The following is a 25744-nucleotide window of genomic DNA, read 5'->3' as shown; positions in this document are numbered from 1 at the left end:
TGTGATCTCTCCAACCTCAAAGCCTCAGTTTTCTTTATTATTGTGTGGGATTTGGTTTTCCTGATCTGATTAGTGAATTATCCTTATTTGCCTGATTTTTATCTTCCAGTATATTACTTCTCGTGTTTTATTTTTTTCATCTTTTCCTTACATTTCAAATCTCTTTACTATAGTTTTAGTAGGGTTTAGGAGGGAACAAAATTAGATATATATGTTTAATGCCACTTTAATTTGCGACTTCCTACATTTTTATTTCATAATGAAAATTCTTTATTGTTTCCTGGCAATAAAATTGACTAACAGATTGACCAAGACGTGCCAATATCATATGATGGTAAAAAACAATAATAAAAGCCCTATTGTTGAAAGGGTGAGAATACAAATTTATACATTTTTGGAGAGCAGTGTTGTTTTTTTTTTAAAGTCTTAAAATTGTACATGTTTTAAAAACTAAAACCCTACCTTTTGTAATTTATCTTAAGGAATAATTTAATTCTAAGGACAAGCATTGCAGTGCAGTTTATAGTAAAAAATTTCCAACAATTGAGGACCGATGAAGTAAACTGCTCTTTCACAAATCAAATACTTAGTAATTATAAATTATGTTGTAAAAGCAAGTTTCTCAAATAGCACTACTACATGATCCTTTGCCAAGGGTGGTCATAGGACAAACTTGATTCATCTTTACCAAACATGAATTTTAAGAGTGACTTTGGAGTGTTGCAGAAATGTCCCAAAGTCCATTCTCCCTTTCTTTTTCAGTAACAAATCCTGATTTGTAGCAGGGGATATTGCTGCCCAAAACAAGACTATGTTTCTAGGGTCTCAGCTGTAACTACGTATGGCTTTAGGATTAAATACAACCAAAGTGACACAAGGGAAGTATTTTGAGTTGAGAAGCTGATTAGAGTCAGAGCTGAGAGGGGATGGGAGGTGAGGAGAGGGGGTGGACTTTTAGCTACTTCCTGTACTTTATAGTTTGTACTTAATTTAAAAAAACGTTTTAAAGTTATGAAAGTGAAAATTAATTCTAATTCGAGGAGTGTAGGGGGAAGAGGGGAAAGGGAAGCAGGGAGAAGGACGATTATCCTCCTTCCTTTCTCTTCTGCTTTCTTCCCGCACCACCCGGCCCTCAATACTCAGGATTGAACCCTGAGAAGTGCTACCAATTCCTACACCCATAGCTCTTCTATTTTTAGATAGCGTCTAGCTAAATTGCCTGGGTTGGCCTCTTCAGCCAATTAGATTCTCCTTCTCAGCCTCTGGAGTAGCTGATATTACTCGTGTGCGCCACCGCTCCGCTCCCCGGTTATTTCATTTTAAAGAGAATTTTGGACACGCAACGTTGATTTTCCTCTATTTTCAGTCCAACTTGAAAAGGATGGCAAGGCGTGCATAAATTGCTTGGTGAAGACTCCTTTTTGTGTTTTTTATTGCACCTATGCGTAAAACTTCTAGATTAAAAAAGAATAGGTGTGAGGTTATTTCACTTTATAGAACCCAAGATGCCTGACCTTCTCTTCCCAAATTTGCCTATGTAGAGTTTCAGGATTTGGAAACGATGCACGTGGATTTCGGATTGCTTCTCTTGGGCACCAAAACACCTGCCTTTGCCTACATTTTGGAGTCGGTTCCAATTTTTATTTAGAATTTGCCGGCAGAACAGTGATCACCATTGGACCGGATTAGCGAAGGAGGTGCTTGCAGGCTACCAATCCCCGGAGTTGGGGGCGGTGCGATTTGGGGCTCCGCCCCTCCACGAAGCCAATAGCTTGAGGCGGGAGCGGAGGGGCGTGGCACGCTCTGTTGGCGACGCCGTGATTGGTACGCAGGCTCCCACCTCCTGCCAGCTTGCCTCTACTTCCAGCTCACGGGAATCCTTGGTGAAGGAGGAACTAGAAAGTTTGTCCGCTTTGGGGCACCGTAGTGGCTTTTACCCCTGGCCGAGCTGGCTCGGTTTGGCCTGGGCTGGGCTGGGCGGCTGGAGCCGGGCTCAGCCCAGGGGACCCTAATGGCTGCGGTGTTTCTGGTAACGCTCTATGAATACTCGCCGCTCTTCTACATCGCGGTGGTCTTTACTTGCTTCATCGTGACCACCGGCCTGGTACTAGGATGGTAAGTGATCCAGGGCTAGGAGCAAGGGACGAAGGGCCAGACAACCCTGGAGAGGGGTCTCGGCGAGCAGCAGTGGGCGCAGGAGCAGGAACCCATGGGACTGGGGCGCCTGAGAGGCCGTTGGGTAATCGGTGAGGAGCACTGCGACTGACTGCTGGGGGAGAACCAGGTGAACACCGCACCTGCGTCACTGCCAGGCTTCGCCGTCCGGCCCCCCGAGCTGCGGATTTCTGGAGTGGTACCGGATTGGGATATTTTAACCAGCTTTGTTTGTAGGGGATAAAGCCGCCAGGAAGCGTCTGGTCTTGATGTTGGGATAAAGTACTTGTCCCGCAGGCTTTTTCCCGATTGAGGCCTACTGTGTGCCCAGAGTGAACCAGTCACCTGCTGTTCAGTGTACAGTCATGGACAGTAACAAGAAGTGATTGTTAATGGTTCTGACCGACCTAAACACGTGACCTCAGATCTTTAAGTGGAACTTTTCTCAGAATCAGTTACCGTTTGAGAATTTAATGATTTCTATGCCCATTCCACAATTCCACACCTTTTCAATAGTCGATAGAATTATAAAAATAAAAATTTTAGAGCTGGAAGAGACCTTAGAAATAAGTTACACTATGGTGTTGAAGCAGACACCTCTTTGGAGACAAAGAGGATAGATTGTTAAATAACTCCTAAGCAATTCTTCTGGCCCATAGATTATCTTTCTCCCTTGAGGAGATGCCATTGTATTGTGTTGAGTCAAGCCTTATAAATAAAGTTGGAATCATTTTACTAGCCCACAAGGCTGCAGCCTTCATAAGACCCTTTGAAAAGATGGTTGTTGCAAATGTGGCTAATAGTGGGTCTAAGTGATAACAGCCATGACCTGACCCTTCTGAGAGAACGCCACTGAAGAGAAAGACATGAGCTGAATTTTGGACAATGAGTTTTTTTGAAAAGTAGTTGAGTGTGTATAGTTGAGAATAGAAGGCATTTCAGAGAACACAACTTGAGTACAGAAGTACATTCTAGTGATTAAAGCAGGCTTTGTAAAACAAGTTCAAAAACACCCTTTGATTATTTATGTCATTACTTTAAAGAAAGAACACAGGCCCTTGTCAGTTTCTGAAAATACATGGCATCTTTAGGAACTAATCGAAGTTTTAGCATTTCCATGCTGCTCCCCAACCTGCCCGTGAAAGAATGGAAAATTCTTTGTATGTGGATGGGGAAAGATGAAAACCAGTCTTCCATAATTTGTTATTCTTGACCCATCAAGTTTTATTGCTATTATTCATTTCAAGAAAATCTGTAACTAGAAATTAGAAAGATGTTGCCCAAGGGTGAAAAGCAGTCTTAACACAAGTTTTTAAAATGACTATAATGTTGCTGTAATCCTCTTAAACATAATTTTTCTCCATTAGGAAAATCAATACCTAGTTGATAATTATATTATGTACTTAAATTGAGAGATTGAGATATTGAGAGATTTTGGCATAAGACAGACCGAGGTTCAAATCCTGACGGTCAGGTTTTTCACTTTTTGTATTTTTGGTACCATAGATTGAACCCAGCGGTGCTTAACCACTGAGCTACATCTCCAGATTTTTTTATTTTGAGACAGGGTCTTGCTAAGTTGCTTAGAGCTGCACTAAATTGCTGAGGCTTGTCTCGAACTTACGATCCTTCTGCTACAGCCTCCTAAGTCGATGGGATTACACATGAGTGCCACCATGCCCAACTATGATCGACTCTGCCAGGTTTAAGGCTTAGTTTCAATATTTAGCAATTACTCAATCATCCATGTAGGTATAAGGGTGGAAGTTCTGCTTCCCAAAGCACTGCTGAAGCCACAAGACCATCCATGTATGTGGCAGTCATTTCCATCCTGATTAGGCCTCATTGAACCTAACTCAACCATTCTTTTCATGTGGCTTAGTTTTGCCCATATAATTAAACTTTTGACTATTATTTGCAAACCTAAGCCAAGGTCACAGATTTAATGACTATAAATGAAGAAAATTTGGATTCTATTTTGATCTCACGAAAACAGGACCAGAGGGTAAACTAAGTAGCCCACCATAATTTTCATTTTTTTAAAGACCTCCCTTAATACTTTTTAAGAGACCTGCCTCCCTTTTGGTAATCTGTTTTCTCTGTCATGGTTTTTACCTCAGTGTAGTTTCTTTCCCATTGCTCATTCTACTGCTTTGTGTTCACCTATACTGGTGAAAGTAGAGAAAGAATAGGATCATCTGATTACTAGATATCAATAGCAATAGGAAAGAATCATGCCATTGGATGTGTGATATTTCTTTTTATCTACATGGTAGTTTCTGTTAGCTCCTGTCAGTCACTGTGCAGAAAGGAGTCCAAAATGCCATATACATCTTTTAACAGTCTCAAATACTCAAGGATCCTGACTCAGCAGCTACCCCCTGCTTTCCTCTTAACTGTGGGTTATTAAACTGTTGTCTCTCAACTTCATACCACCTTTTCTGACCTAGTTGGAAGCAGCTTATCTATAAAAACAATTGCAAGATTTTGCAACTTGTATCTGTAGGAACCTGGGGAATATATATAAGAATGGATAGCTAGTTTATTAGGCCAGGACATATTCAAACCACCCCTCTTCATGCCATACCTCTGTGAATCTGGGGCAGAACTCTAAACCACATTTCTCTTTTGCTAGCTTTCTGTGTGTCAGGCTTTGCCAAGAAAGGAGGGAGACTGGAAGGCTTTCGAGAGGATAAAGGGGCTTTCTGATTTCTGTTTGATTCCTTTTCTTATCTATCTTTATTCTGGCAGTGGTCTCAAGTTATTCCAGTTTAGTTTTCTACTGTTCTAGAACTAATCTCATTACAACCCCTTAAAAATACCAATATCCTTTCCTCAGCTGAATCCTAGCTCCATGGAGTTGCTACTCTAAATTTCTGCACTGTTGTAATTCTCTTCCCTCTATTCCTTTGTCTTAGGATAATAACTTTCTTCCTGCTATTACTACTTCTTTGATATTCAGTTTCCCCCTTTTTGCCTTTTTTTTTCCTTCAACTTTTGGTTTAACCCTCTCTCCTTACTGGAATCTAACCCAGGGCCTCACACATGCCAAGTCAGCACTCTATACTGAGCTATATCCTCAGCCCTGGTTAACATTTTTTAATGTTTAAGTTCTCTGTTAAAATAACTGGTGTGGTTTTGTTCTCTTCGCTGGACCCTGACTGATAAAGTGTTACTAAGAATGGAATCCTAGAAAGAAAAAATCATTAGAGATAGGGTTTGGGGGCTGAATTGGTTATTTCTTCAGCTCTTGCTAATGAGAAATAAGGTTCTAATAATCTATGGCATGTAGTATAATTTAATTTATTAAATTACTACCTTTGGTTAATGGTGATAAAATTATTTCTGAAGCAGCTGCCTTGGGGGACCAAGTAGTTAAAGCGTTTGACTGTTACAGCAGGAACAATGCCTACAAGGGCTGAGGGAGAGCTGATTTGGTTGCTGCTGAGTTCACTGGAGCGCTTACAGAAAGAAAATGACCAACTCAAATTTTGAAACTCTCAAATCAAGTCTCGGAGAATCAGAGTTTCTGTGATTCTAAAGTATTTTATTTTGTATAGCCACGAGGTCAATCTTGCTAAAAATTTAACCCAGTTTTAATTGTGCTGGTTATAGACTTTACAGCCTTTTAGTGTCTTATTTAGCACATTGATAAGAAAGAATTGGGTCTCTAACTTAGAGTGGGGACATCTAGATAGACATGGACACACTGAGAATCTTGAAACCCCAGTTACTCTGTGCCTGCCCTCTTGATGAAGGTAGTCTTTCATGTGTTAGAAATCTAGTCTTCCCTCATTTGAAGATCCTGTGATAACTACAGTTAGAGCAGTCTTCTTGCAAAGGGATATCCATACTTAGTTCTGCCTTTTGCCCTGAGATGGAGATCTCTGCATGTTCTACAGTACAGGAGCAAAAATCAGGTCTGGCTGGAAATAGCTTTTCCTATAAAAGAATTGCAAGATTTTGCTAAATTGTACCTGTGGGAACCTGGGAATATGTGTGAGAATGGATTATTAGTTTGTTAGGCCCAGGATATATTCTCAAGAAATTCTGGATCTACAATGTTAACCCATCATCAGGTGCTTGTAATCCCAGCAACTCAGGAGGCAGAGGCAGGCAGACTATTGCAAGTTCAAGGCCAGGCTGAGCAATTTAGGGAGGCCTTGTCTTTAAAAAAAGAAAAAAAAAAAAAAGCATTGGGGATGTAGCTCCATGATGGCACACCCCTGGGTTCACTCCCCAGTACCACCCAAAGAAAGAAACAATTTGTTATCTTGTACTTGTTTATCTGACTGAAACTTGATTAATTGGAGGTCTATATTTAATAAGATTGAGCAGCCAGTGTTTGGTGCTTTTTTCTTTTTTTGGTGGGGAGGGTATGGTGCTCAGGATCAAACCATTTAGGACTTGTGATTTCTCTAAGAGGATTGCTTTACCAACATCACGTGAATTTTGTTTTATATATTTTCATTTTCATTTAGTTCATAATTTTTAAAATTCTCCTTGAAATCTGGTTTAGTTAGGAGTTTGCTATTTAATCTAAATATTTGGGAGCTTTCAAGATATCTGTTAGTGACTTATTATTTGATTCCACTGTGGCCAGATATAGTTTTTATGATTTGATCTTGTAAATGAATTGAGATTTGTTTTATATCCAGAATATGGCCTCCCTCTCTGGTAAATTTCCTAATGCACTTAAAAAGAATATATATTTTTGCTATTATTGGGTGAGATGTTCTATACCTGTCAGGTAAAATTGATTGATAGTATTAGTCAAGTCTTTGCTATTTTTACTGATATTTCTGTCTATTGGTGCTACCAATTATTGAGTTCATGAGGCGTCTAAATTGCTGACTATGTGGATTTTTCTGTTTCTTTTTGCAATTGTGTTAGGGTTTACTTTAGGTTTTGAATTTCTATTAATACATGCATAAACATTTAAAATTCTTGTGTCTGCCTAATTAATTAATCCTTTTGTCATTATGAAATGGCCATCTGTACTCTTGTTAATAGTCTTTGCCCTCATATCTACTGTGTCTGACATTAATATAGCTACTCCAGCTTCCTGCCCCCCCCCCCCCCCCCCGCCCCCGCAGTGCTGAAAGTTGAACCCAGGGACATTTGTGTGCTGGGCAAGTACTTTCTGTTGAGGTATACCCCCAGCCTCTACGGCTTTCTTTTGATTAGTATTAGCAGGTATATTTTTTCCATATTTTACTTATAATCTATTTTTTTTGTCTTTATATTTCAAGTGGGTTTTGTATATGCAGCATGTAGTTAGGTCTTATGTTTTTATCCAATCTGATAATCTTTGTCTTTTAATCATTTTATATTTGATGCTGTTATCAATAAGGTTGGATTTAAGTTTACCATCTTTCTACTTATATTCTATTTGTCCTGTCTGTACTTTCTTTCTTTTCCCCTCTTGTTCATTCTTCATTTGCATTAGTTAAGTGATTTATGTTGGTTTGTTAGCAATAACTTTTTTTAGTGATTGCTTTAGGGTTTGTGGTATACTGTCAACTTTCAAGTAATATTTTAAAGAGGTTTAAGAAAGAAGAAGGAAAAAAAGAAATAAGAAGAACATTATATTTCCCCAGGTCATTACCATTTCTGTGCTGTACATTTTTTGTAACAGTCTAAATTGCTACTTGGTATCATTCACCTTTTCCCCAAAAGATTTCCTTTAATATTTCTTGTTGTGCAAGAAATTATGTTGATGATGAATTCTTTTTTGCTTTTGTTATGTGTGAAAAAATATTTATTTTTCTTTTGATTTTGAAAAAATACAGGTATAGAATTCTGGACTGACAGCTTTTTATTTTATGTCTTTAAAGATATTTTGGCTTTCATTAATTCTGCTAAGAATAACTTCTGTCTTATGCAGTACTTCTTTTAAGATATTCTCTTTGTCACTGGTTTAAGGCAGTGTGATTACAATGTGCTTGAGTGTGTTCTTCCTCGTTTCACGTGTTTAGAGTTCATTAAATTTTTGGATCTGTGGGTTTATACTTTTCAATGAATTTGACCATTATATGTTTAAATGCTTTATCTGTCCTCTGACTTTGCTCTGTAGACATCAATTACATCTATATTAGGCTGCTTGAAATTGTCCTTTGTTTTACTGACTTTTTAAAATTATTATTATTCAGTTTTCTTTTCCTGTTTCATTGGGGTACTTTTTATTATGTTGCCTTCAGATTTATTCACTCATCTTTTGTTCTGCAGTCAATCCCATCCAGTGTATTTTTCATCTCAGTATATTGTATTTATCATCTCTAGAAGTTGATTTGGGTCTTTTTTTTAAAGGTATTTTTAGTTGTAGATGGACATAATACATTTATTTTATTTTAATGTAAAGCTGAGGAGCAAACCCAGTGCCTCACACGGACTAGGTGAACACTCTACCACTGAGCTACGACTCCAGCCCTGATTTGGGTCTTTTTTATATCGTCCATGTCTCTATATAATATGTTCAAACTTTAATTACCTTTTATTTAGTTTTTCCTCCTCATTATGGGTAATATTTTCCTAATTCTTTGCATGCCTATTAATTTTTTTATTAGATGCAAAAATATTGTGATTTTTACCTTATGAGATGCTGGGTATTTTTGTATTCTTGAGCTTTTCTCTGGGTCACAGTTAAGATGCTTGCAAACAGTTTGGTCTGGTAGACACTTACTTCCCAGCTTTATTAGGCAGGGCCAGAGCAGGTTTTTCTGTCCAATAAAATTAAATTCATCATCTTGAATGGATTTCTGTTCTATTTGTTAATTTTATTCATGTCCTCTCAGCATTAGGTTTATTGTCATGTTTTGACATATTAGTTTTCAACCTAAATTTTCGTGGTATGATTTTATAATTATTTACACCTAGATTCTTAGATCAGTCTTAAGACTGAGACTTATAATGATAGTTGTGCTCAAGATTGACATTTGCCTAACCAGCTCCTGGTATTATGAACCTCGATCTGACCCTTGTCTTGGATAGATAACCTCTACTGGCTTCCTAGTACGTGAAGGCTTAGTTGCCACTGCCTGCTACAAGACTCAGGGCCCATCACACCATGGCATCAGCTTTACTCATTATGTTTCTTTCCCTTTTCAGATCCATTAAGATACTTATTTTTAAACCCAGCTATGTCTCTTTTCCAACATTTTATTATAAAAATTTTCAAACAGAATAATAGAAAGAATTATATAGGGAACATTTACCCATCACTTAGATTCTACACCAAAATTATTATAATTTTCTTATTACATATTTGTCCATTCATCCATCTTCTATCCAATCAACAGTCCATCTTATTTTGGGATACATTTCAAAGGAAGTTGTGCTCTTCCTTCATAAGTACCAGAACATGACTATTATTAGCTAGAGTTCAGTGTTTGTTTTGTTCGTAGTTCTTTTTCTTTTAAAGTAATATTTACATACAATGAAATGAACAGTTCTCAAGCATATCATTGGCCAAGTGTTATCAAACTTTCTATTCAATTCAACTTTCATCAAGATATAGATTTCATCACCAGTAAAGGTTCTTTATGCTCCTTCCCACTCATTTCCTACCCCTGTACTCCCAGAAGCAACCTTTGTTCTCTTTTTTATTTCTCCCAGAAGTTAGTTTTGCCTACTTTAGAATTTCCTTTCTTTACTTACCTTTTTCTTTCTTTCTATTTTTTTTTTCAGAACTGTAAGAACTGTGAATGGAACCCAGGGGTGCTCTACTACTGAACCACAACCCCAGGCCTTTTTACTTTTTATTTTGATACAGGGTCTCACTAAGTTGCCAAGACTAGTCTTGAACTTGTGTTCTCCTGCCTCAACCTCCCGAGTTGCTGGGATTACAGGCATGTGCCACTGTTCTTGGCAGGAATTTTATAATAGGGAATCATACAATGTTTGCTCCTTTGTATGAGGTTTCTTTTACACAGCATCATGTTTTTTGAAATTCATTCACGTGGTTATAGCAAAAAGTTGTTTTTTTTTCTGTGCTAAATATTACTATTTCTTTGTTTAAATATACTGTTTTGCTTACTCATTTCAGCAAGGTCTCTTTAATTTTATTTCTTATCTATTACTGGTATGTATATATAGAGAAAGGAGTATATCGAAGTCTGAAATTTTACTAAAACTTGAGTTTAGTCTCATTTTCCTTTCAAATCTGTTCACTGTGTATGTCAGAGTTTACATTTTTACATGAAATTTAAAAATAGAAAATCGCTTATGTAAATGAAGGACTATCTTTGGTATTTTAAAAGTTCTCTTGCCTGATAAATTATAGCAAGTAGTCTGCATATTGAATGTATATTTGTTTTTCATATCTTTTTAAAAATGTAATAATTCTATACTATTTTTGCTACTAAGTATAATTTACCTAAAATCACTATGTTCCTTTATTGCTATTAAGAATATTAACAATATAACTCTTATTCTCAAGAGTATGTTGATTCAGCCAGCTGAACTGTGTGTTGCAGTGCTATGGGACCTCTAATCTCTCTTAATACTAGATTAATTCTGCAAGATAGTATAAGTTAAGTAACAACCTCTTTTAAACAATCTGTGTTAAAAGGACTAGCTTCGTGAAGCACAATATACATATGACAATAAAATTTCAACATTTGTTAAAATTATGTTTTATTTTTACTTTTCTTTAGGTTTGGTTGGGATGTTCCAGTAATTCTGAGAAATTCAGAAGAGACCCAGTTCAACACAAGAGTTTTCAAAAAGCAAATGAGACAAGTCAAGAATCCTTTTGGCTTAGAGATCACTAATCCATCTACATCTTCAATTACAAGTTGGTGGCTATTTTTCAAAGATATTCTTTCATCTCCTTTTTAGCCCTTATATATTTTTTCTCTATTGCTTTCTCTTCATTATACTTTTACCAAACATTTATTGTATATCTATTTTGTTTTAGGGACTAGATTGAATATTGCAGATACAAAGATTAAGTATTTATAAACTATGTTCCTAAGGGATTTACCAACTAGTAGACAGAGGGAGGTATGTTTACAAAGGAGAAGAATGAAGCGTTAAGGGTATTAGTGAGGAGAATCTGTTAGGGCACTGTGCTATTTTCATTGGTCTTTAGTGAAGTGAGAAATGACGTAGTATGTCTAAGTACAGTTAATGTAAGACTTCTAACCTTCTAAAGAACAAGCATCTTTTAATGTGACATTAAGGTAGTTTGATAAAAATTATTTTCATAAAAAATGTTATTTTTATGATGGTAATAATGGATGGCAACCATTTGTTTCTGTACTTACTTGGAAAAATAAATTGTCATCAGGACCATTAGAAATAATGGGAATGAATACTAAACAAAGTAATGGTTAAATTTCCTAGGGTGCAAAGACATATTTAGGAAAGGCTTCATAGAAGAGAATGTGCCAAGTCTCTTTTATTTTCCTTCCTTTCCCCCTCTTGGTTTTTGTTTTGAGTAGTCTTGACTGATAGATAAGTAGTTATGTAGCTTGGGTTTGAGGAAACTTCTAGGTAAAGGAAGAAGCATGAGCAAAGCACTATGATATACCTATCATAGGTAAGAAACAAAATAATACATTAGAGGAACAAGAAGTCATTTGTTATGATTAAAACAGGGTGGAACAGGTAAGAGAGAAAAGTACAGGAAGACTTAGGTTTTTTGCCTGGGTCCCACATAAACAGATCCTATTACAAAGATAAGCAGTACTAGAGGAAAGACAGGCTTTGCAAGAAAGATATTGAATTCACTGTTGAACTTTTGGACTTTGAAATGCTTTTGTGACAGTTCAATAGAGATAGAGAGTGGGCAGTTCTAGATTGAATTCTGTAGCTTTTCAAAGATTTTGGGGCTGAAATTCTCACCTTTTATATTTATTTACCTTTCAGGCATCTTAAAAATAAATAAATTTTAGCTTTTTGCCTTATTTTAGCTCCTGCTCATTTTTCTTCTTTCTTTCATTGCTCACTTCTGAAAAGCTTCTTGCTTCTCTAGTCCCTTTTCCTCCTTGATGCAGCACAGTCTGTGTTTTCCCTGTGCCCTCTACTGAAATGACTTTCTTCAACTTCACTACTTATCACTTCTGCCCTCCACTCACAACCTCCAAATCCTGAGTCACTGCTTTTTCTGAAGTACTTAACAGTTGACCAGTCCTTTCCTTCATGCCTCATGACTTCTGTGGACCATTCTTATCTAGTCACCCTTCCTGCCTCTAACTTTCAGAATCTAATCACCTGTCAAAATCAGTTTACTTAGTCATTAAGGAAAAAGTATAGAATTTCTTATTCTTCCTCCTTAACTGTAAATAATGCTACCCTATGAGTGGAAGAAAATTAGGGCCCTCCCCTCACAGCAGATAAATTTTAAGGTATAACACAGATAAAAACTAATTTGTTTAGAAAACAGTAGGTTGTGCATACCTGATTAAAATATACACAATAGTGGTAGCTCTGTGACTTCTAATCTCTTTGACTTTGGACTTGAACTCGCTACAATATCTCATCTGGCTCTTAAGCAGGATTGCCAACAAAAAAATTTACCAGCATAAGGCCATCCTTCCTGCAGTACATTTCTGCAAGCCCAGAAATATACTGAAATAGTGAGAAGAGTTAATACAGGACATTCATGAGCTACAAAGTGTGAGGAAATCCATCAATTTGCCTTTCAGGCAGAAATAGTTACAAATAAAACCAGCCCTGCAGGGCTGGGGTTTTGACTCAGTGGTAGAGCATTTGCCTAGCATGTGTGAGGCACTGGATTCAATTCTCAGCACTGCATATGAATAAATGAATAAAATAAAGGTCTATCAACAACCAAAAAAAAAAAAATTAAAAAACACAAACAAAAACAGCTTTGCAAATGTTTGAAGTAATTGAAATAATTGCCAGTAAGTAAGCCTCAGTTATGCCCACATATTAGGCATTAACCAACAGTAGCATTCATCAAGTACATAAAATAGATTTATAGCATGATTGAATTTTTAATTTTTAAATTACCATGGCATATCATTCATTCTCAGTTTTCTATAGGGAAGGATTTTGGCAGGAGTTGTATTTAGCAGAGTAAAATTCATTTGTTTAATTTGTGGAAAGGTAGGTATTATTAAAGGTGGCTACATAGGAGGATAAAATAATCTTCTGACAATTTAAAAGGTTATTTCATTTGATACGTAGATAGTTTAATTTTCCAGGATTTTTTTTTCCCACCACTGTACCCGAAATGATTGACATATTGCAAGGTGATCAGGGGAACAACTGGAGATCTGACTTAAATTGAAAACATATGAAAGAATCCATTTTGTTTTGTTTTGATGTCTGAGATTGAACTCAGGGATGCTTAGTCACTGAACCACATCCCCAGTCCTTTTTATTTTTTATTTTGAGACAGGGTGTCACTAAATTATTTAGGATCTTTCTTAGTTGCTGGGGTTGACCTTGAACTTATGATCTTCCTATCTCAACATCCTTAGTTGCTGGGATTAGAGTCATCTGTCACTGTGCCCACGAGTTTTGTTTTTAATTTTTTAAAAATTTTTTTCTAATTAGTTATACATGACAGCAGAATGCATTTCAACTTATTGTACATAAATGGAGCACAACTTTTCATTTCTCTGGCTGTACACAATGCAGTCATACCATTTATGCAATCATACATAGGATAATAATGTCTGTCTCATTCCACCATCCTTCCCACTCCCTCTTCCTTTCCCTCATTCCCTTCTGCCAAATGCAAAGTTTCTCCATTCTTCCCTAGCCCTCCTCCCCCATTAGGGATCAGCATATGCATATTAGAGAAAGCATTTGCCCTTTGGGTTTTTGGGATTGACTTATTTCACTTAGCATGATATTCTCCAACTCTGTTCATTTACCTGAAGATGCCATAATTTCATTCTTCTTTAAGGCTGATATTCCATTGTGTACATATACACATTTTCTTAATTCATTCATCTGTTGAAGGGCATTTAGACTGTTTCCATAGTTTAGCTATTATGAATTAAACATGGATGTGGCTGCATCACTGTAGTATGCTGATTTTAAGTCCTTTGAGTATAAACTGAGGAGTGGAATAACTGGGTCAAATGGTGGTTCCCTTCCATGTTTTCTAAGGAATCTCCATACTGCTTTCCAGAGGGGTTGCACCAATTTGCAATCCCACGTTTGAGTGTACTTCCCCCCCACATCCTTGCCAACACTTATTGTTACTTGTATTCTTGATAATTGCCATTCTGATTGAAGTGAGATGAAATCTTAGAGTAGTTTTGATTTGCATTTCTCTAATTGCTAGAGATGTTGAACATTTTTTCATATATTTGTTGATTGATTGTATATCTTCTGTGGAGTGTCTGTTAAGTTCCTTAGCCCATTTATTGATTGGGTTATTTGCTTTTGTCGTTAAATTTTTTGAGTTCTTTATATATCCTGAAGATTAGTGCTCTATCTGATGTGAGTGTGGTAAAAATTTTCTCCCATTCTGTAGGCTCTCTCTTTACATTATTGATTATTTCTTTTGCTGAAAAGAAGCTTTTTAGTTTGAATCCATCCCATTTATTGATTCTTGATTTTATTTCTTGTGCTTTAGAAGTAATGTTGAAGAAGTCAGATCCTAAACTAACATGATGAAGATTTAAGCCTACTTTTTCTTCTGTTAAGTGCAGGTTCTCTCATCTAATTCCTAGGTCCTTGATCCACTTTGAGTTTTGTGCAGGGTGAGAGCTAGGGGTCTAATTTTATTTTGTTACACGTGGATTTCCAATTTTCCTAGCATCATTTGTTGAAGAGGCTGTCTTTTCTCCAATGTATGTTTTTAGTGTCTTTGTCTAGTATGAGATAACTGTATTTATATGGGTTTGTCTCTGTGTCTTCTAGTCTATACCATTGGTCTTCATATGTATTTTGGTACCAATACCATGCCATTTTTGTTATTTTTGCTCTGTAGTATAGTTTAAGGTCTGGTATTATGATACCTCCTGCTTCACTCTTCTTTTTTTTTTTTTTTTTTAAAAGAGAGAGAGAGAGAGAGAGAGAGAGAGATTTCAATATTTATTTTTTAGTTTTTGGCGGACACAACATCTTTGTTGGTATGTGGTACTGAGGATCGAACCCGGGCCGCACACATGCCAGGTGAGCGCGCTACCGCTTGAGCCACATCCCCAGCCCTGCTTCACTCTTCTTGCTAAGGATTGCTTTGGCTATTCTGGGTCTCTTATTTTTCCAAATGAATTTCATGATTGCTTTTTCTTTTTCTATGAAGAATGACATAGGGATTTTAATAGGAATTGCATTAAATCTGCATAACACTTTTGGTAGTATGGCCATTTTGACAATATTAATTCTGCCTGTGCAAAAATATGGGAGATATTTTCATCTTCTAAGGTCTTCAGTTTCTTTCATTAGGTTTTGTAGTTTTCATTGTAGAGGTCTTTCACTTCTCTTGTTAGATTGATTCCCAAGTATAGTATGTATGTATGTATGTATGTATGTATGTATGTATGTATGTATTTTTGAGGCTGTTGCAAAGGGGGTAGTTTTTCTAATTTCTCTTTCAGAGGATTCATCACTGGTATGTAGAAACGCATTTGATTTATGGGTGTTGATTTTATATACTGCTACTTTGCTGAATTCATTTAATAGCTCAAGAAGTTTTCTGGTGGAATTTTTTGGGTCTTCTAAATATAGAATGATGTCATTGGCAAATAGTGATAGTTTCAGTTCTTCTTTTCCTATTTACATCCCATTAATTTCTTTCATCTATCTATTTGCTCTGGCTAGACTTTCCAGGACTATATTGAATAGAAGTGGTAAAACAGTATTTTTTTGATTCCAGTTTTTAGAGGGAATGCCTTCAATTTTTCTCTACTTAGAATGATGTTGGACTTGGGCGTATTGTAGATAGTTTTTACAATGTTGAGGTATGTTCCTACTATCCCTAGTTTGTTTAGTGTTTTGAACATGAAGGGGTGCTGTATTTTGTCAAATGCTTTTTCTACATCCGTTGAGATGCTCATATGATTCTTAAAGCTTTAAGTCTATTGATGGGATGAATTATGTTTATTGATTTCTGTATATTGAACCAATCTTGCATCCCCGGGATAAACCCCACTTGACCATGATGCACTGTCTTTTTAATGTTTTTATAAGCTATTTGCCAGAATTTTATTGAGAAGTTTTGCATCTATGTTTATCAGGGATATTGATCTGAAGTTTTATTTTCTTGATGTATCTGTGTCTGGTTTTGGTATCAGGGTGATACTAGCCTCATAGAATGAGTTTGGGAAGACCTGTCCTTTTCTATTTCATGGGATAATTTGAGGAGTATTGGTGTTAGTTCTTCTTTGAAGGTCTTGTAGAACTCAGCTGAGAATCTGTAGGGTTCTGCGCTTTTCTTTGTTGGTAGCCTTTTGATGGCATCTTTTATTCCATTGCTTGAAATCGATTTGTTTAAATTGTGTATGTCCTCCTGATTCAGTTTGGGTAGATCCTATTTCTCTAGAAATTTGTCAATGTCTTCAAGATTTTCTATTTTATGGGAGCATAAATTTTTGAAATAGTTTCTAATTATCTTCTGTATTTCAATAGTGTCCTTCATGATTATTTCCCTTTTCATCACGAATTTTAGTAATTTGAGTTTTCTCTCTCTTTCTCTTTGTTGGCGTGGCTAAGGGTTTATCAATTTTATTTATTTTTTCAAAGAACCAACTTTTCGTTTTTGTCAATGTTTTGAATTATCCTTTGTTTCAATTTCATTGATTTTAGCTCTGTTTTAATTATTTCCTGTCGTCTACTATTTTTGGTGTTGATTTGTTCTTCTTTTTCTAGAGCTTTGAGATGTAATGTTAAGTCATTTGTTTGTTGACTTTTTATTCTTTTAATGAATGAGTTCAATGCAATGAACTTTCCTCTTAGTACTGCCTTCATAGTGTCACGGAGATTTTGATAAGTTGTATCGATGTTCTCATTTACCTCTAAGAATTTTTTAATTTCCTACCTGATTTCTTCTACTATTCATTCATCATTCAATAGCATATTATTTAGTCTGCAAGTGTTGGAGTAACTTCTATTTTTTATTTTATCATTGATTTCTAATTTCATTCCGTTATTATTTTATAGAATGGAGGGTAGTATCTGTTTTTTTGTATTTGCTAAGACTTGCTTTGTGGCATAACATATGGTCTATTTTAAAGAAGGATCCATGTGCTGCTGAGAAAATGATCATTGATGGATGAAATGTTCTATATATGTCTGTTAAGTCTAAATTCTTGATTGTATTATTTAGTTCTGTAGTTTCTTTGTTTAATTTTTGTTTGGAATATCTATTCAATGGTGAGAGGTGTGTTAAAGTCACCCAGTGTTATTATGTTGTGGTCTCTTTGCTTCTTGAAATTGTGAAGGGTTTGTTTGATGTACATAAGTGTTCCATTGTTTGGGACATAAATATTTATGATTGTTATGTTTTGATGATATATAATTCCCTTAAGCAGTATGAAATGTCCTTCTTTATCCCTTCTGACTAACTTTGGTTTGAAATCCACTTTATCTGATATGAGGTTGGAAACCACTGCTTGTTTATGTAATCCATATGAGTGGTAAGTTTTTTTCCCATCCTTTCACCTTTAGTTTGTGGATGTCTTTTCCTATGAGATGAGTCTCTTGAAGACAATGTATTATTGGGCCTTTTATTTTTAAATCTAATCTGCCAGTCTATGTCTTTTGATTAATGAGTTTTGGCCATTAACATTCAGGGTTATTACTGAGATATGATTCATACTCCCAGTCATTTTGGTTTATTTTTGGTTTTTAACTTCACTTGGTTTCTCCTTTGATTGGCTTTTCCTTAAGTGTAGTTTCTCTCTTTGCTGATTTTCTTTTCTGTTTTTTCATTTCCTCCTCATGGGAATATTTTGCTGAGAATGTTCTGTAGTGCAGGCTTTCTAGTTGTAAATTCTTTTAACTTTTGCTTATCACAGAAGGTTTTTATTTCATCACCAAATCTGAAGCTTAATTTTGCTGGTTTAAGAGTCTTGGTTGGCATCCATATTCTCTCAGAGCTTGGTATATATTGTTTTAGGACCTTCTAACTTTGAGGGCCAAGAATCAGTTTCATTTTATACACACACACACACACACACACACACACAATACACATATATATATACAGATATACACACACATATACATATATATTTTTTTTAGTTGTAGTCGGATGCAATACCTTTATTTTATTTATTTTTATGGGTGCTAAGGATAGAACCCAGTGCCTCACACATGCTAGGCAAGTGCTCTCCTACTGAGCCACAATCCCAGTCCCAAGAATCAGTTTTAATCATGGTTATTCAGTTCTGTTTATTAGGGTAAAGTTGTTGGGATTTTTGTTGTTGTTATTTACTGATAGTGTGTTTGGCTTTGTATTTCCATTTCCCCAATGTAGAGACTTTAATGAAATTTTAAGTAGGTACTCAATATGTATTAGTTGGATTTAATTAATTTGGTGCAACAATTCTGCTGTCACTTTGTAAGCAGTTTCCTTGTGTTTGAGCTTATTTATCTTGGTAAGAGCTAAAAAACAAGAGAGGCAGAATAACACATGCAGTATTTTGGGAGGAGTTTGTGACTCTGTTCTCTATGACCTGTACTTTCATCTTCTCATACCCTGGCTTTAATATCCTCATGCATGGTCTTCTTGTATATTACTTCTCTCTCAAGATTTTTCTTTTAAGATTTGTGACTTTCTTATCCCATTGTCTCCCCACCCCCACCCAGTGCATTTTAATTATATAGAATAGTGGTTTCATTGTGGCATATTTGTGCATACAAATGCTATACTTTGATCATGCCTGTCTCCTCATTACCTTCCCTTCCTTCTCTCTTGTCCCCTCCTTCCCTTGATCCCCTTCCTCTTTTTGTAATACATTGTTTCTTGCTCTGTCACTCACTCTCTGTTTGGGGGTGGGAGTGGGAGGACTAGGAATTGAACACAGGGGCACTTCACCATTGAGCTACGTCCCCAGCCAGTTTTTAAAATTTTGAGACAATGTCTCACTAAATTGCTTTTGGCCTTGCTTAATTTCTGAGCCTGGCCTCAAACTTCTGGCTCAGCCTCCTGAATCACTGAGATTACAGGTGTGTGCCATTTTTCTCTTTTTTAAATGACTGAATACATTGGACTTATAGTCCTTATTTTTTTTAATTGTTTACCAGTTTTTCTCTTAACACTTGCTTCATTTTGCCTAAAATAATTATGTTGGATAAGGGCAATTGAGAGAACATCCATGTTGTTTCATTTTTTATTCTGAAATTTCTGGTTTACAATTGTTACTAATGTTGTTAATGCTATGACCTAAAGTGGTTTTGTGTGTACACTGGAATTTAGAAGACTAAGGAAATGTAAAAGTAGGAACTCTTCTGCAGGAAAAAAATGGGTAAAACTAAAGGGAAAATAGTTTTGCGTAGGAGTATTTGAACTATCATCAAATAATAAAATCAGTACATTCTCTTCTCAATTTGTATAATGGTCAAGTTTATAAAAGATTGTGGAGGAGAAAATTTTATATTCTATAGTTCTTTTCCATTAATTTTGAATATTAGTTTCAGAGACACATTATTAAAGTCTGATTAATATTCAATTGGTATCAGATACCTCCCCCGCCTTTTAGTTAAGTATACAGAGTGTGTAAATGGGTTATTTATGCAGCTTGGAGTCTCCGGACTTTTTTTCTAGAGCTCTGATTATTTTTATGTAGCAAATAAGTTTTAGAAGTTAGTTAGAAGTACTTACATAAGTTCTGTTAGTCGAGGGTTTTTTTTTTTTAATTATCTGTTTTTTAGTTGTAGTTGGACACAATACCTTTATTTTATTTATTTATTTTTATGTGATGCTGAGGACCAAACCCAGGGCCTTCCACGTGCTAGGTAAGCGCTCTACAACTGCCCCCACAACCCCAGCCCTCAGGTTTTTTTTTAAAACAAGACTTATTTCCATTGTTCTTTTTTAATGTAAATAAACACATATATATGGATATCCTTTCATTGGAGATTAATAGTATATGTATATACTTATCTCCACTTTGCATTTTATATTTCTAACATGCTCTGAAGATCATTGCATAATAGTACATATGGATATTCTAATATGCCTCAATTCTTTTTTAATAACTACATAGTATTTTCTAGTATAGTATTTTATTCATTTAATTCCCTATTGTTTGACATTTGGGTTGATTCTAGGATTTTGCTATGATATCTAGTCTATAATACATAACATCTTTGCACATTTTTTGTCACAATATTAAATAATCACTTTGTAGGGTTTTTTCTTTATCTACTTTTTCTATATGCTTTTTATATTTTCTTTTTCTTATCTGTTCTCAACTTTTTTTCCTGTCTCGTGTTGTGTGATTCCACAATGACATAGAGAAAAATATATGTGATTTTATGTGTGTATGTATTAATTTGTATATCAGGGATGTTTTTCTTCCACTTCTTAATAGCTAATGAAATTTTCTATTCTTAAGTTAACACCTGATGAGTAGAATCACGTAGTTGAAATCAAATTCTGCTCCAATTCGCTATTCATAGTTCCTGCCAATTAAAATTTTACTTAAGTCATTAGAAATAGCTGTGTTACTGTTACTATACATACTCAGAACCCCAGTCTTTCTGTGTAAATACTGAATATTTGGAATCCCGTGGAGCATTTGCTTTTATTTATTTTTTGTTTTTCTTCTTGTGATACTCAGGATTGAATCCTGAATTGCTCTGAGCTTCATCCCCATCCCTTTAATTTTTTTTTTTTTTGTGGGGGGGGGGACAAGTTCTCACTAAATTGTCAAGGCTGGCCTCAAATTTGCAGCCCTTCTGCTTTAGCCTCCTGAGTTGCTGAGATTAGTCTGGCATATGATTGTATTTGTGGATTCCATACTCTGAATCACTTTTTTAAAAAAAACGAATATTATATCAGAAAGGGTATTAACAAGCAACAGACAAACTCCAATAAGAGAATATTGAGTAGTTTACAGAATTGCTTGTAAGTTCAGAGAGTCAAAATCAGAAAGCAAGCTGTTTGGCCAGGAACAATGACCAAAACTATGCCCTTTTGGTCTAGTCAAGTACACCACTGCCCGTGAGCACTAAATGTTATAGCTTGCACTGCCCACAATATTGGCTGTCGCTACCTTCACACTTGATAATGCTACAACTCCACTATACTGAGAAGAGTGAAAAACTCAATATTTGGAAATATTAGAGAAAATAATCATGTTGGTGGTATATAATAAGTCCTGGGGAGTGCAGAATAATAAGTAAAACTAGCCAGGCACAGGATGCATGCCTAGAATCCCAACTACTCAGAAGGCTGAAGTAGGAGAATCACAAGTTTAGGCCCACCTTGTCAAGTTAGCAAGACACCATTTTAAAGAAAAGGTGCAGGGGAGAGGGAAGACTGCAGGTGTGTAGCTCAGTGGTAAAGTGCCCCTAGGTCTGATCCCCAAAACAGAAAGCAAAACAAAACAAAAAATGAAACCTCTAAAATATAATTCATATATCTATTTAGTTTCTATATATCTACTTATCAGGTCTTCTCAATTTATAATATTATTTCTTTCACTGAAAGAAAACAAATAAACAAGGATATTGCTATTAAATCCTCCCTATTTTTGAATCCCTATTCTTTCCTCAGGCTATTTTGCACATTACATGGGACATTAACTGTGTGACAAGACTGTATATTAATATTAATATTAATATGTTGTCAATGTATATATTAATATTAGTAAAGCTCAATTTCTTTTTAATATTTTTCTTACTCCAGTGATCATCTTCTGTACCCCATGGGTTGTGTGTATCCACTTTTGGAGACATCTCCTCTCTCCTGTATGTTTCTTGTCATTAGGATTATATGCACTATTAGAGTGCTTTGAAAAATCTTGGAATTGTCAAAAAAGAAAATTAATCTGATAATTTATAAGCTTAAATGTATAAATAGTAAGGAAGAATTTTCATTAATGTTAAAAAACTATATAGATGTTGAGATTTTTATATTTTGTTTTGGAGGCCGGACCTTCATTTCTAGGTACATACCCATAACAAGTTCCTTTAACCAACATCAGGTCTGTCCAGCATCCCAAAAGAAGCCTGAGTTTCTCACCCTGTAAAATTGTGTCAGTTGTCACATTAGGTAATTTCTGTTCTCTTTCTGCTTTATTTTCTGCAGCTGGTGTAACCTTAAAAACAGACTGCCTTGAAGATAGCCGCCTTACATGCTACTGGGGGTGCAGTGTCCAAAAATTATATGAAGCTCTGCAGAAGCACGTTTATTGCTTCAGAATAAGCACTCCCCAAGCATTAGAAGATGCTCTGTATAGTGAATATCTCTACCAAGAACAGTATTTGTATCCTTTTATCTGATAACCCATTAGCACATGAAAATTAGACTTTTTATGGATACAATAAAATGTGGCTACGTTGTTGATCGTTTTTGATATATTTTTAATCTTTTGGCTATAGTGGCAATTTGCCTTTACATTTTCAAAAAGTATTAAAAAGGACAGCAAAGAAGAAATATATTGCCAGTTACCAAGAGATAATAAAATTGAAGACTTTGGTTCAGTGCCCAGATCTCGTTATCCATTGGTAGCGCTGTTGACCTTAGCTCATGAGGATGACCGAGAAATTTATGATATTGTAAGTAATTTCAAAATTCTGAAAGCATTACCTCTAAGTGATTTGGATGATGGTTCTTAATTATTTGGTAAAATAAAAGAATGTTGATTTTAATTTCTACGGATATGTATTTGGCCTGGACTCATTTTCTTAAAAAATGAAAACATGGGATGTATACCTGTACAATTTTTATACATATAATAGCACCCTCAGAGTATGATTTTTTTCCCTTTTAGTCACAAGAATATGATTGTATTTAGGAAATAAATTATTATTAAGTTAATCTCATCACTCTGTATTCTGTCATGTTTACCATATCAAAAAGCCTGTTGGGATACATGTCCATTCTTAACATTTTTAATACTGAACAAATAAGCATTGAAATGATCTAAAGCACTCATATTTTTTTTCCTTTTGGGTACCCAGGAGTCTTTAACCACTGAATCACATCTCCAGCTCTTTTTATTTTTTATTTTGAGACAGGGTCTGACTAAGTTGCTTAGGGAGTCACTAAATTGCTTAAGCTGACCTTGAATTTGTGATCCTCCTCCCTCAGCCTCCTGAGCCACTGGGATTACAGGAGTGCACCACCATGCCCAGCTTGAAGTGCTTAATTTTTAGAGAGTCTCCGTTCTTTCTTTGGTAGTTGCAGTCACCTCACCTTATTTTCATTAGAGTCCCTGTATCTACATCTGATTCCTATATTTTTAGTAACTACAGTAACCTTGTTTTCTCATTAGTGTTAAATTATTTCTTCAGTCTGGTAGTTTATCTCTATTTAGGAACATAAAACATCTTAAAGATCAAAACATCTTAAACATCTTAAAGATTGAGCCTTGACAATCCTTTAAGTATGATAGAAAACTACACAGTTTGAACATTCCTAATCTCAAAATCCAAAATGAATCAAATCTGAAAATTTTTGAGCAGGGACATGTTGCCACAAGTGTAAAATTTTACACCTGACTTCATATAACTGGTCAAAAGCATGCATATTAAAAATATTGTATAAAATTATCTTCAGGCTATATGTATAAGGTATATTTAAACATAAATGAATTCCTTAGTTAGACTTTGTCGCATCCCAAAGTCTCATTGTGTATTTACAAACATTCCCAAATCTGAAAAAAACCCAAAATTCGAAATTCTTCTTGTCACAACATTTGGGATAAGGGATCCTCAACCTATACATGAAATAAATTTTGGTGAAATTGGATCATGGTGATATTGCCCTTACAGTTTACTACTTTTCTGAATTGTTTGATGTTTATTAATAAAGATGTAGTAACATTTAAAAGAATTTTTTCAAGTTGTAGATGGACCTTTATTTTATTCATTTATTTATATGTGGTGCTAAGAGTTGAACCCAGTGCCTCACACATGTTAGGCAAGCACTGTACCACTGAGCCATATCCCAGCCCCTATAGTAATATTTTTGATGATACTTTTGTAATATAAAAATACTTTCACAAAAATTACTTTTCTTTCTAATAACTTGTGTATTAGGCAGGGCAGATATCCTTGTACAGACTTAACAGAGTCACGAAAAATTCCAGTTGATACCCTTTATACTCCCTATCCCACAGCCACCCCCACTTGCTGGGAACTGAACCTAGGGACCTATATATATGCTAGGCAAGCACTCTACTACTGAGCTACATCCTATTCCCTATCTTAAAAAAAAAAAAAAAAAAAAAAGGAATAGCTTCCTGAAATAAAAATGCATTGAACTTTGGAAACTACGGACTGTTATTGGAACATGTGGCTCTGATCATTTGCTGTTAAGTCTCTAATTTTTTTTTTTTTTTTAATATTGTCAAACTGAAGCTCTGTTGAGGTGAAGTCAGCCTCCCTCATTTAAGTCATGGAGTAGGGAGGGAGGAAATGAGATTTAGGTCAAACAGTTGCAGGTATGTAGGATGAACAAATCTAGAGATCTAATGTATACTACGGTAATAATATATTTAGGGATTTTTGCTAAAATATTAAGTATTTTGACACAGGAAAAGGAGGGGTACCTGAAATGATGAATATGTTAATTTGCTTGACTCTAGTAGCCACTTTATTATGTGTATACATATCAAAACATGTTATATACCTTAAATATGTAAATTTTAAAAAATCATATCCACAGTAGTGTATTTCCAGAACCTAGTGCAGTGCCTAGATTCTCAATAAAGGTTCAGTAAGTGGGGTAGTGGGGGTACTTCATACCAGGTAGTGTTAGTGAACCTTCCAGACCTTGATGGCAAAATACCTTAGTTGCCTATGTATAAGTAGTATATGTGAGAGATCTGGTTTTCTTTCTCTGTCCTTGCTTTTTCAATTGCAGATAAATCAAGACCTGTTAAATTTGTGCTACATATTTCCAGTCTCTTCCTTCTTTAGGTAACCCTTATCTCACCATTGTGTTACTCACCTTTTCTGAGTTCCTTGGGTTTGGGTTCCATAATTTTTCCATTTATTCAAAACAAAAGGACCTGATCTCAGTCATTTTGCTTCCCAACTTCCCCTGGGCTTCCTTTCCCCTGACTGACTGCTCTTTTTTTATTTCAGGTGCTCAGGTTTTCCTTCTTTGTTTTGTAACTTACTTTCTCCATCTGAGCAGGGAAAGATTTTGTGTATGTGGCAAAATGTATATAATAGAAAATTTACTATTTTAATCATTTTTAAGTGTACAATTTAATGGCATATAAACAAAGAAGAATTTATCATCAGGTTCCCTGATCCAAATGGAATGAAAAATTTGGCCTCGCTGTAGTTGTGGAGGCTTCTCTCCACAGGGTAGCCAGGATGCCTGGCTTCTGGGGGTGAGCAGACATTTTATCTGTTGTGAATGTCTCCCTGTCTGGGTCATTTGTGTGTCTTTTAATGTCTGTGAGCTCTGTCCCCTTTTTCCACCTATTGTTTTCCTTCTCCTTATCTCAGTTTGAGTCTAGTATTGGCATTAAACCAT

The 25744-nt window shown here is 35.6% G+C and overlaps 1 protein-coding gene across 2 annotated transcripts in view; it reads left to right on the top strand.

Moving 5' to 3' along the window:
- Positions 1-1859: 1859 nt before the first annotated feature.
- The window catches only part of Cgrrf1 (cell growth regulator with ring finger domain 1), a 35568-nt gene continuing 11683 nt past the window's right edge, over positions 1860-25744 (top strand). The window contains exons 1-5 of one of the 2 annotated variants that reach the window (XM_077800299.1): positions 2027-2115; positions 9841-10001; positions 10809-10948; positions 22340-22517; positions 22662-22809. In XM_077800299.1, the coding sequence (XP_077656425.1) occupies positions 10885-10948; positions 22340-22517; positions 22662-22809 (390 nt within the window). In that variant the 5' untranslated portion in view covers positions 2027-2115; positions 9841-10001; positions 10809-10884. Of the gene's footprint in view, positions 2116-9840; positions 10002-10808; positions 10949-22339; positions 22518-22661; positions 22810-25744 lie in introns of both variants that reach the window. The other variant, XM_026384089.2, reaches the window with a different exon arrangement.

The sequence above is a fragment of the Urocitellus parryii genome, chromosome 6 (genome assembly GCF_045843805.1).
Source record: "Urocitellus parryii isolate mUroPar1 chromosome 6, mUroPar1.hap1, whole genome shotgun sequence".
Taxonomy (NCBI): domain Eukaryota; kingdom Metazoa; phylum Chordata; class Mammalia; order Rodentia; family Sciuridae; genus Urocitellus; species Urocitellus parryii.
Note: the sequence above shows the minus strand (reverse complement) of the source record. Positions and strands in the feature narration are given on the sequence as shown.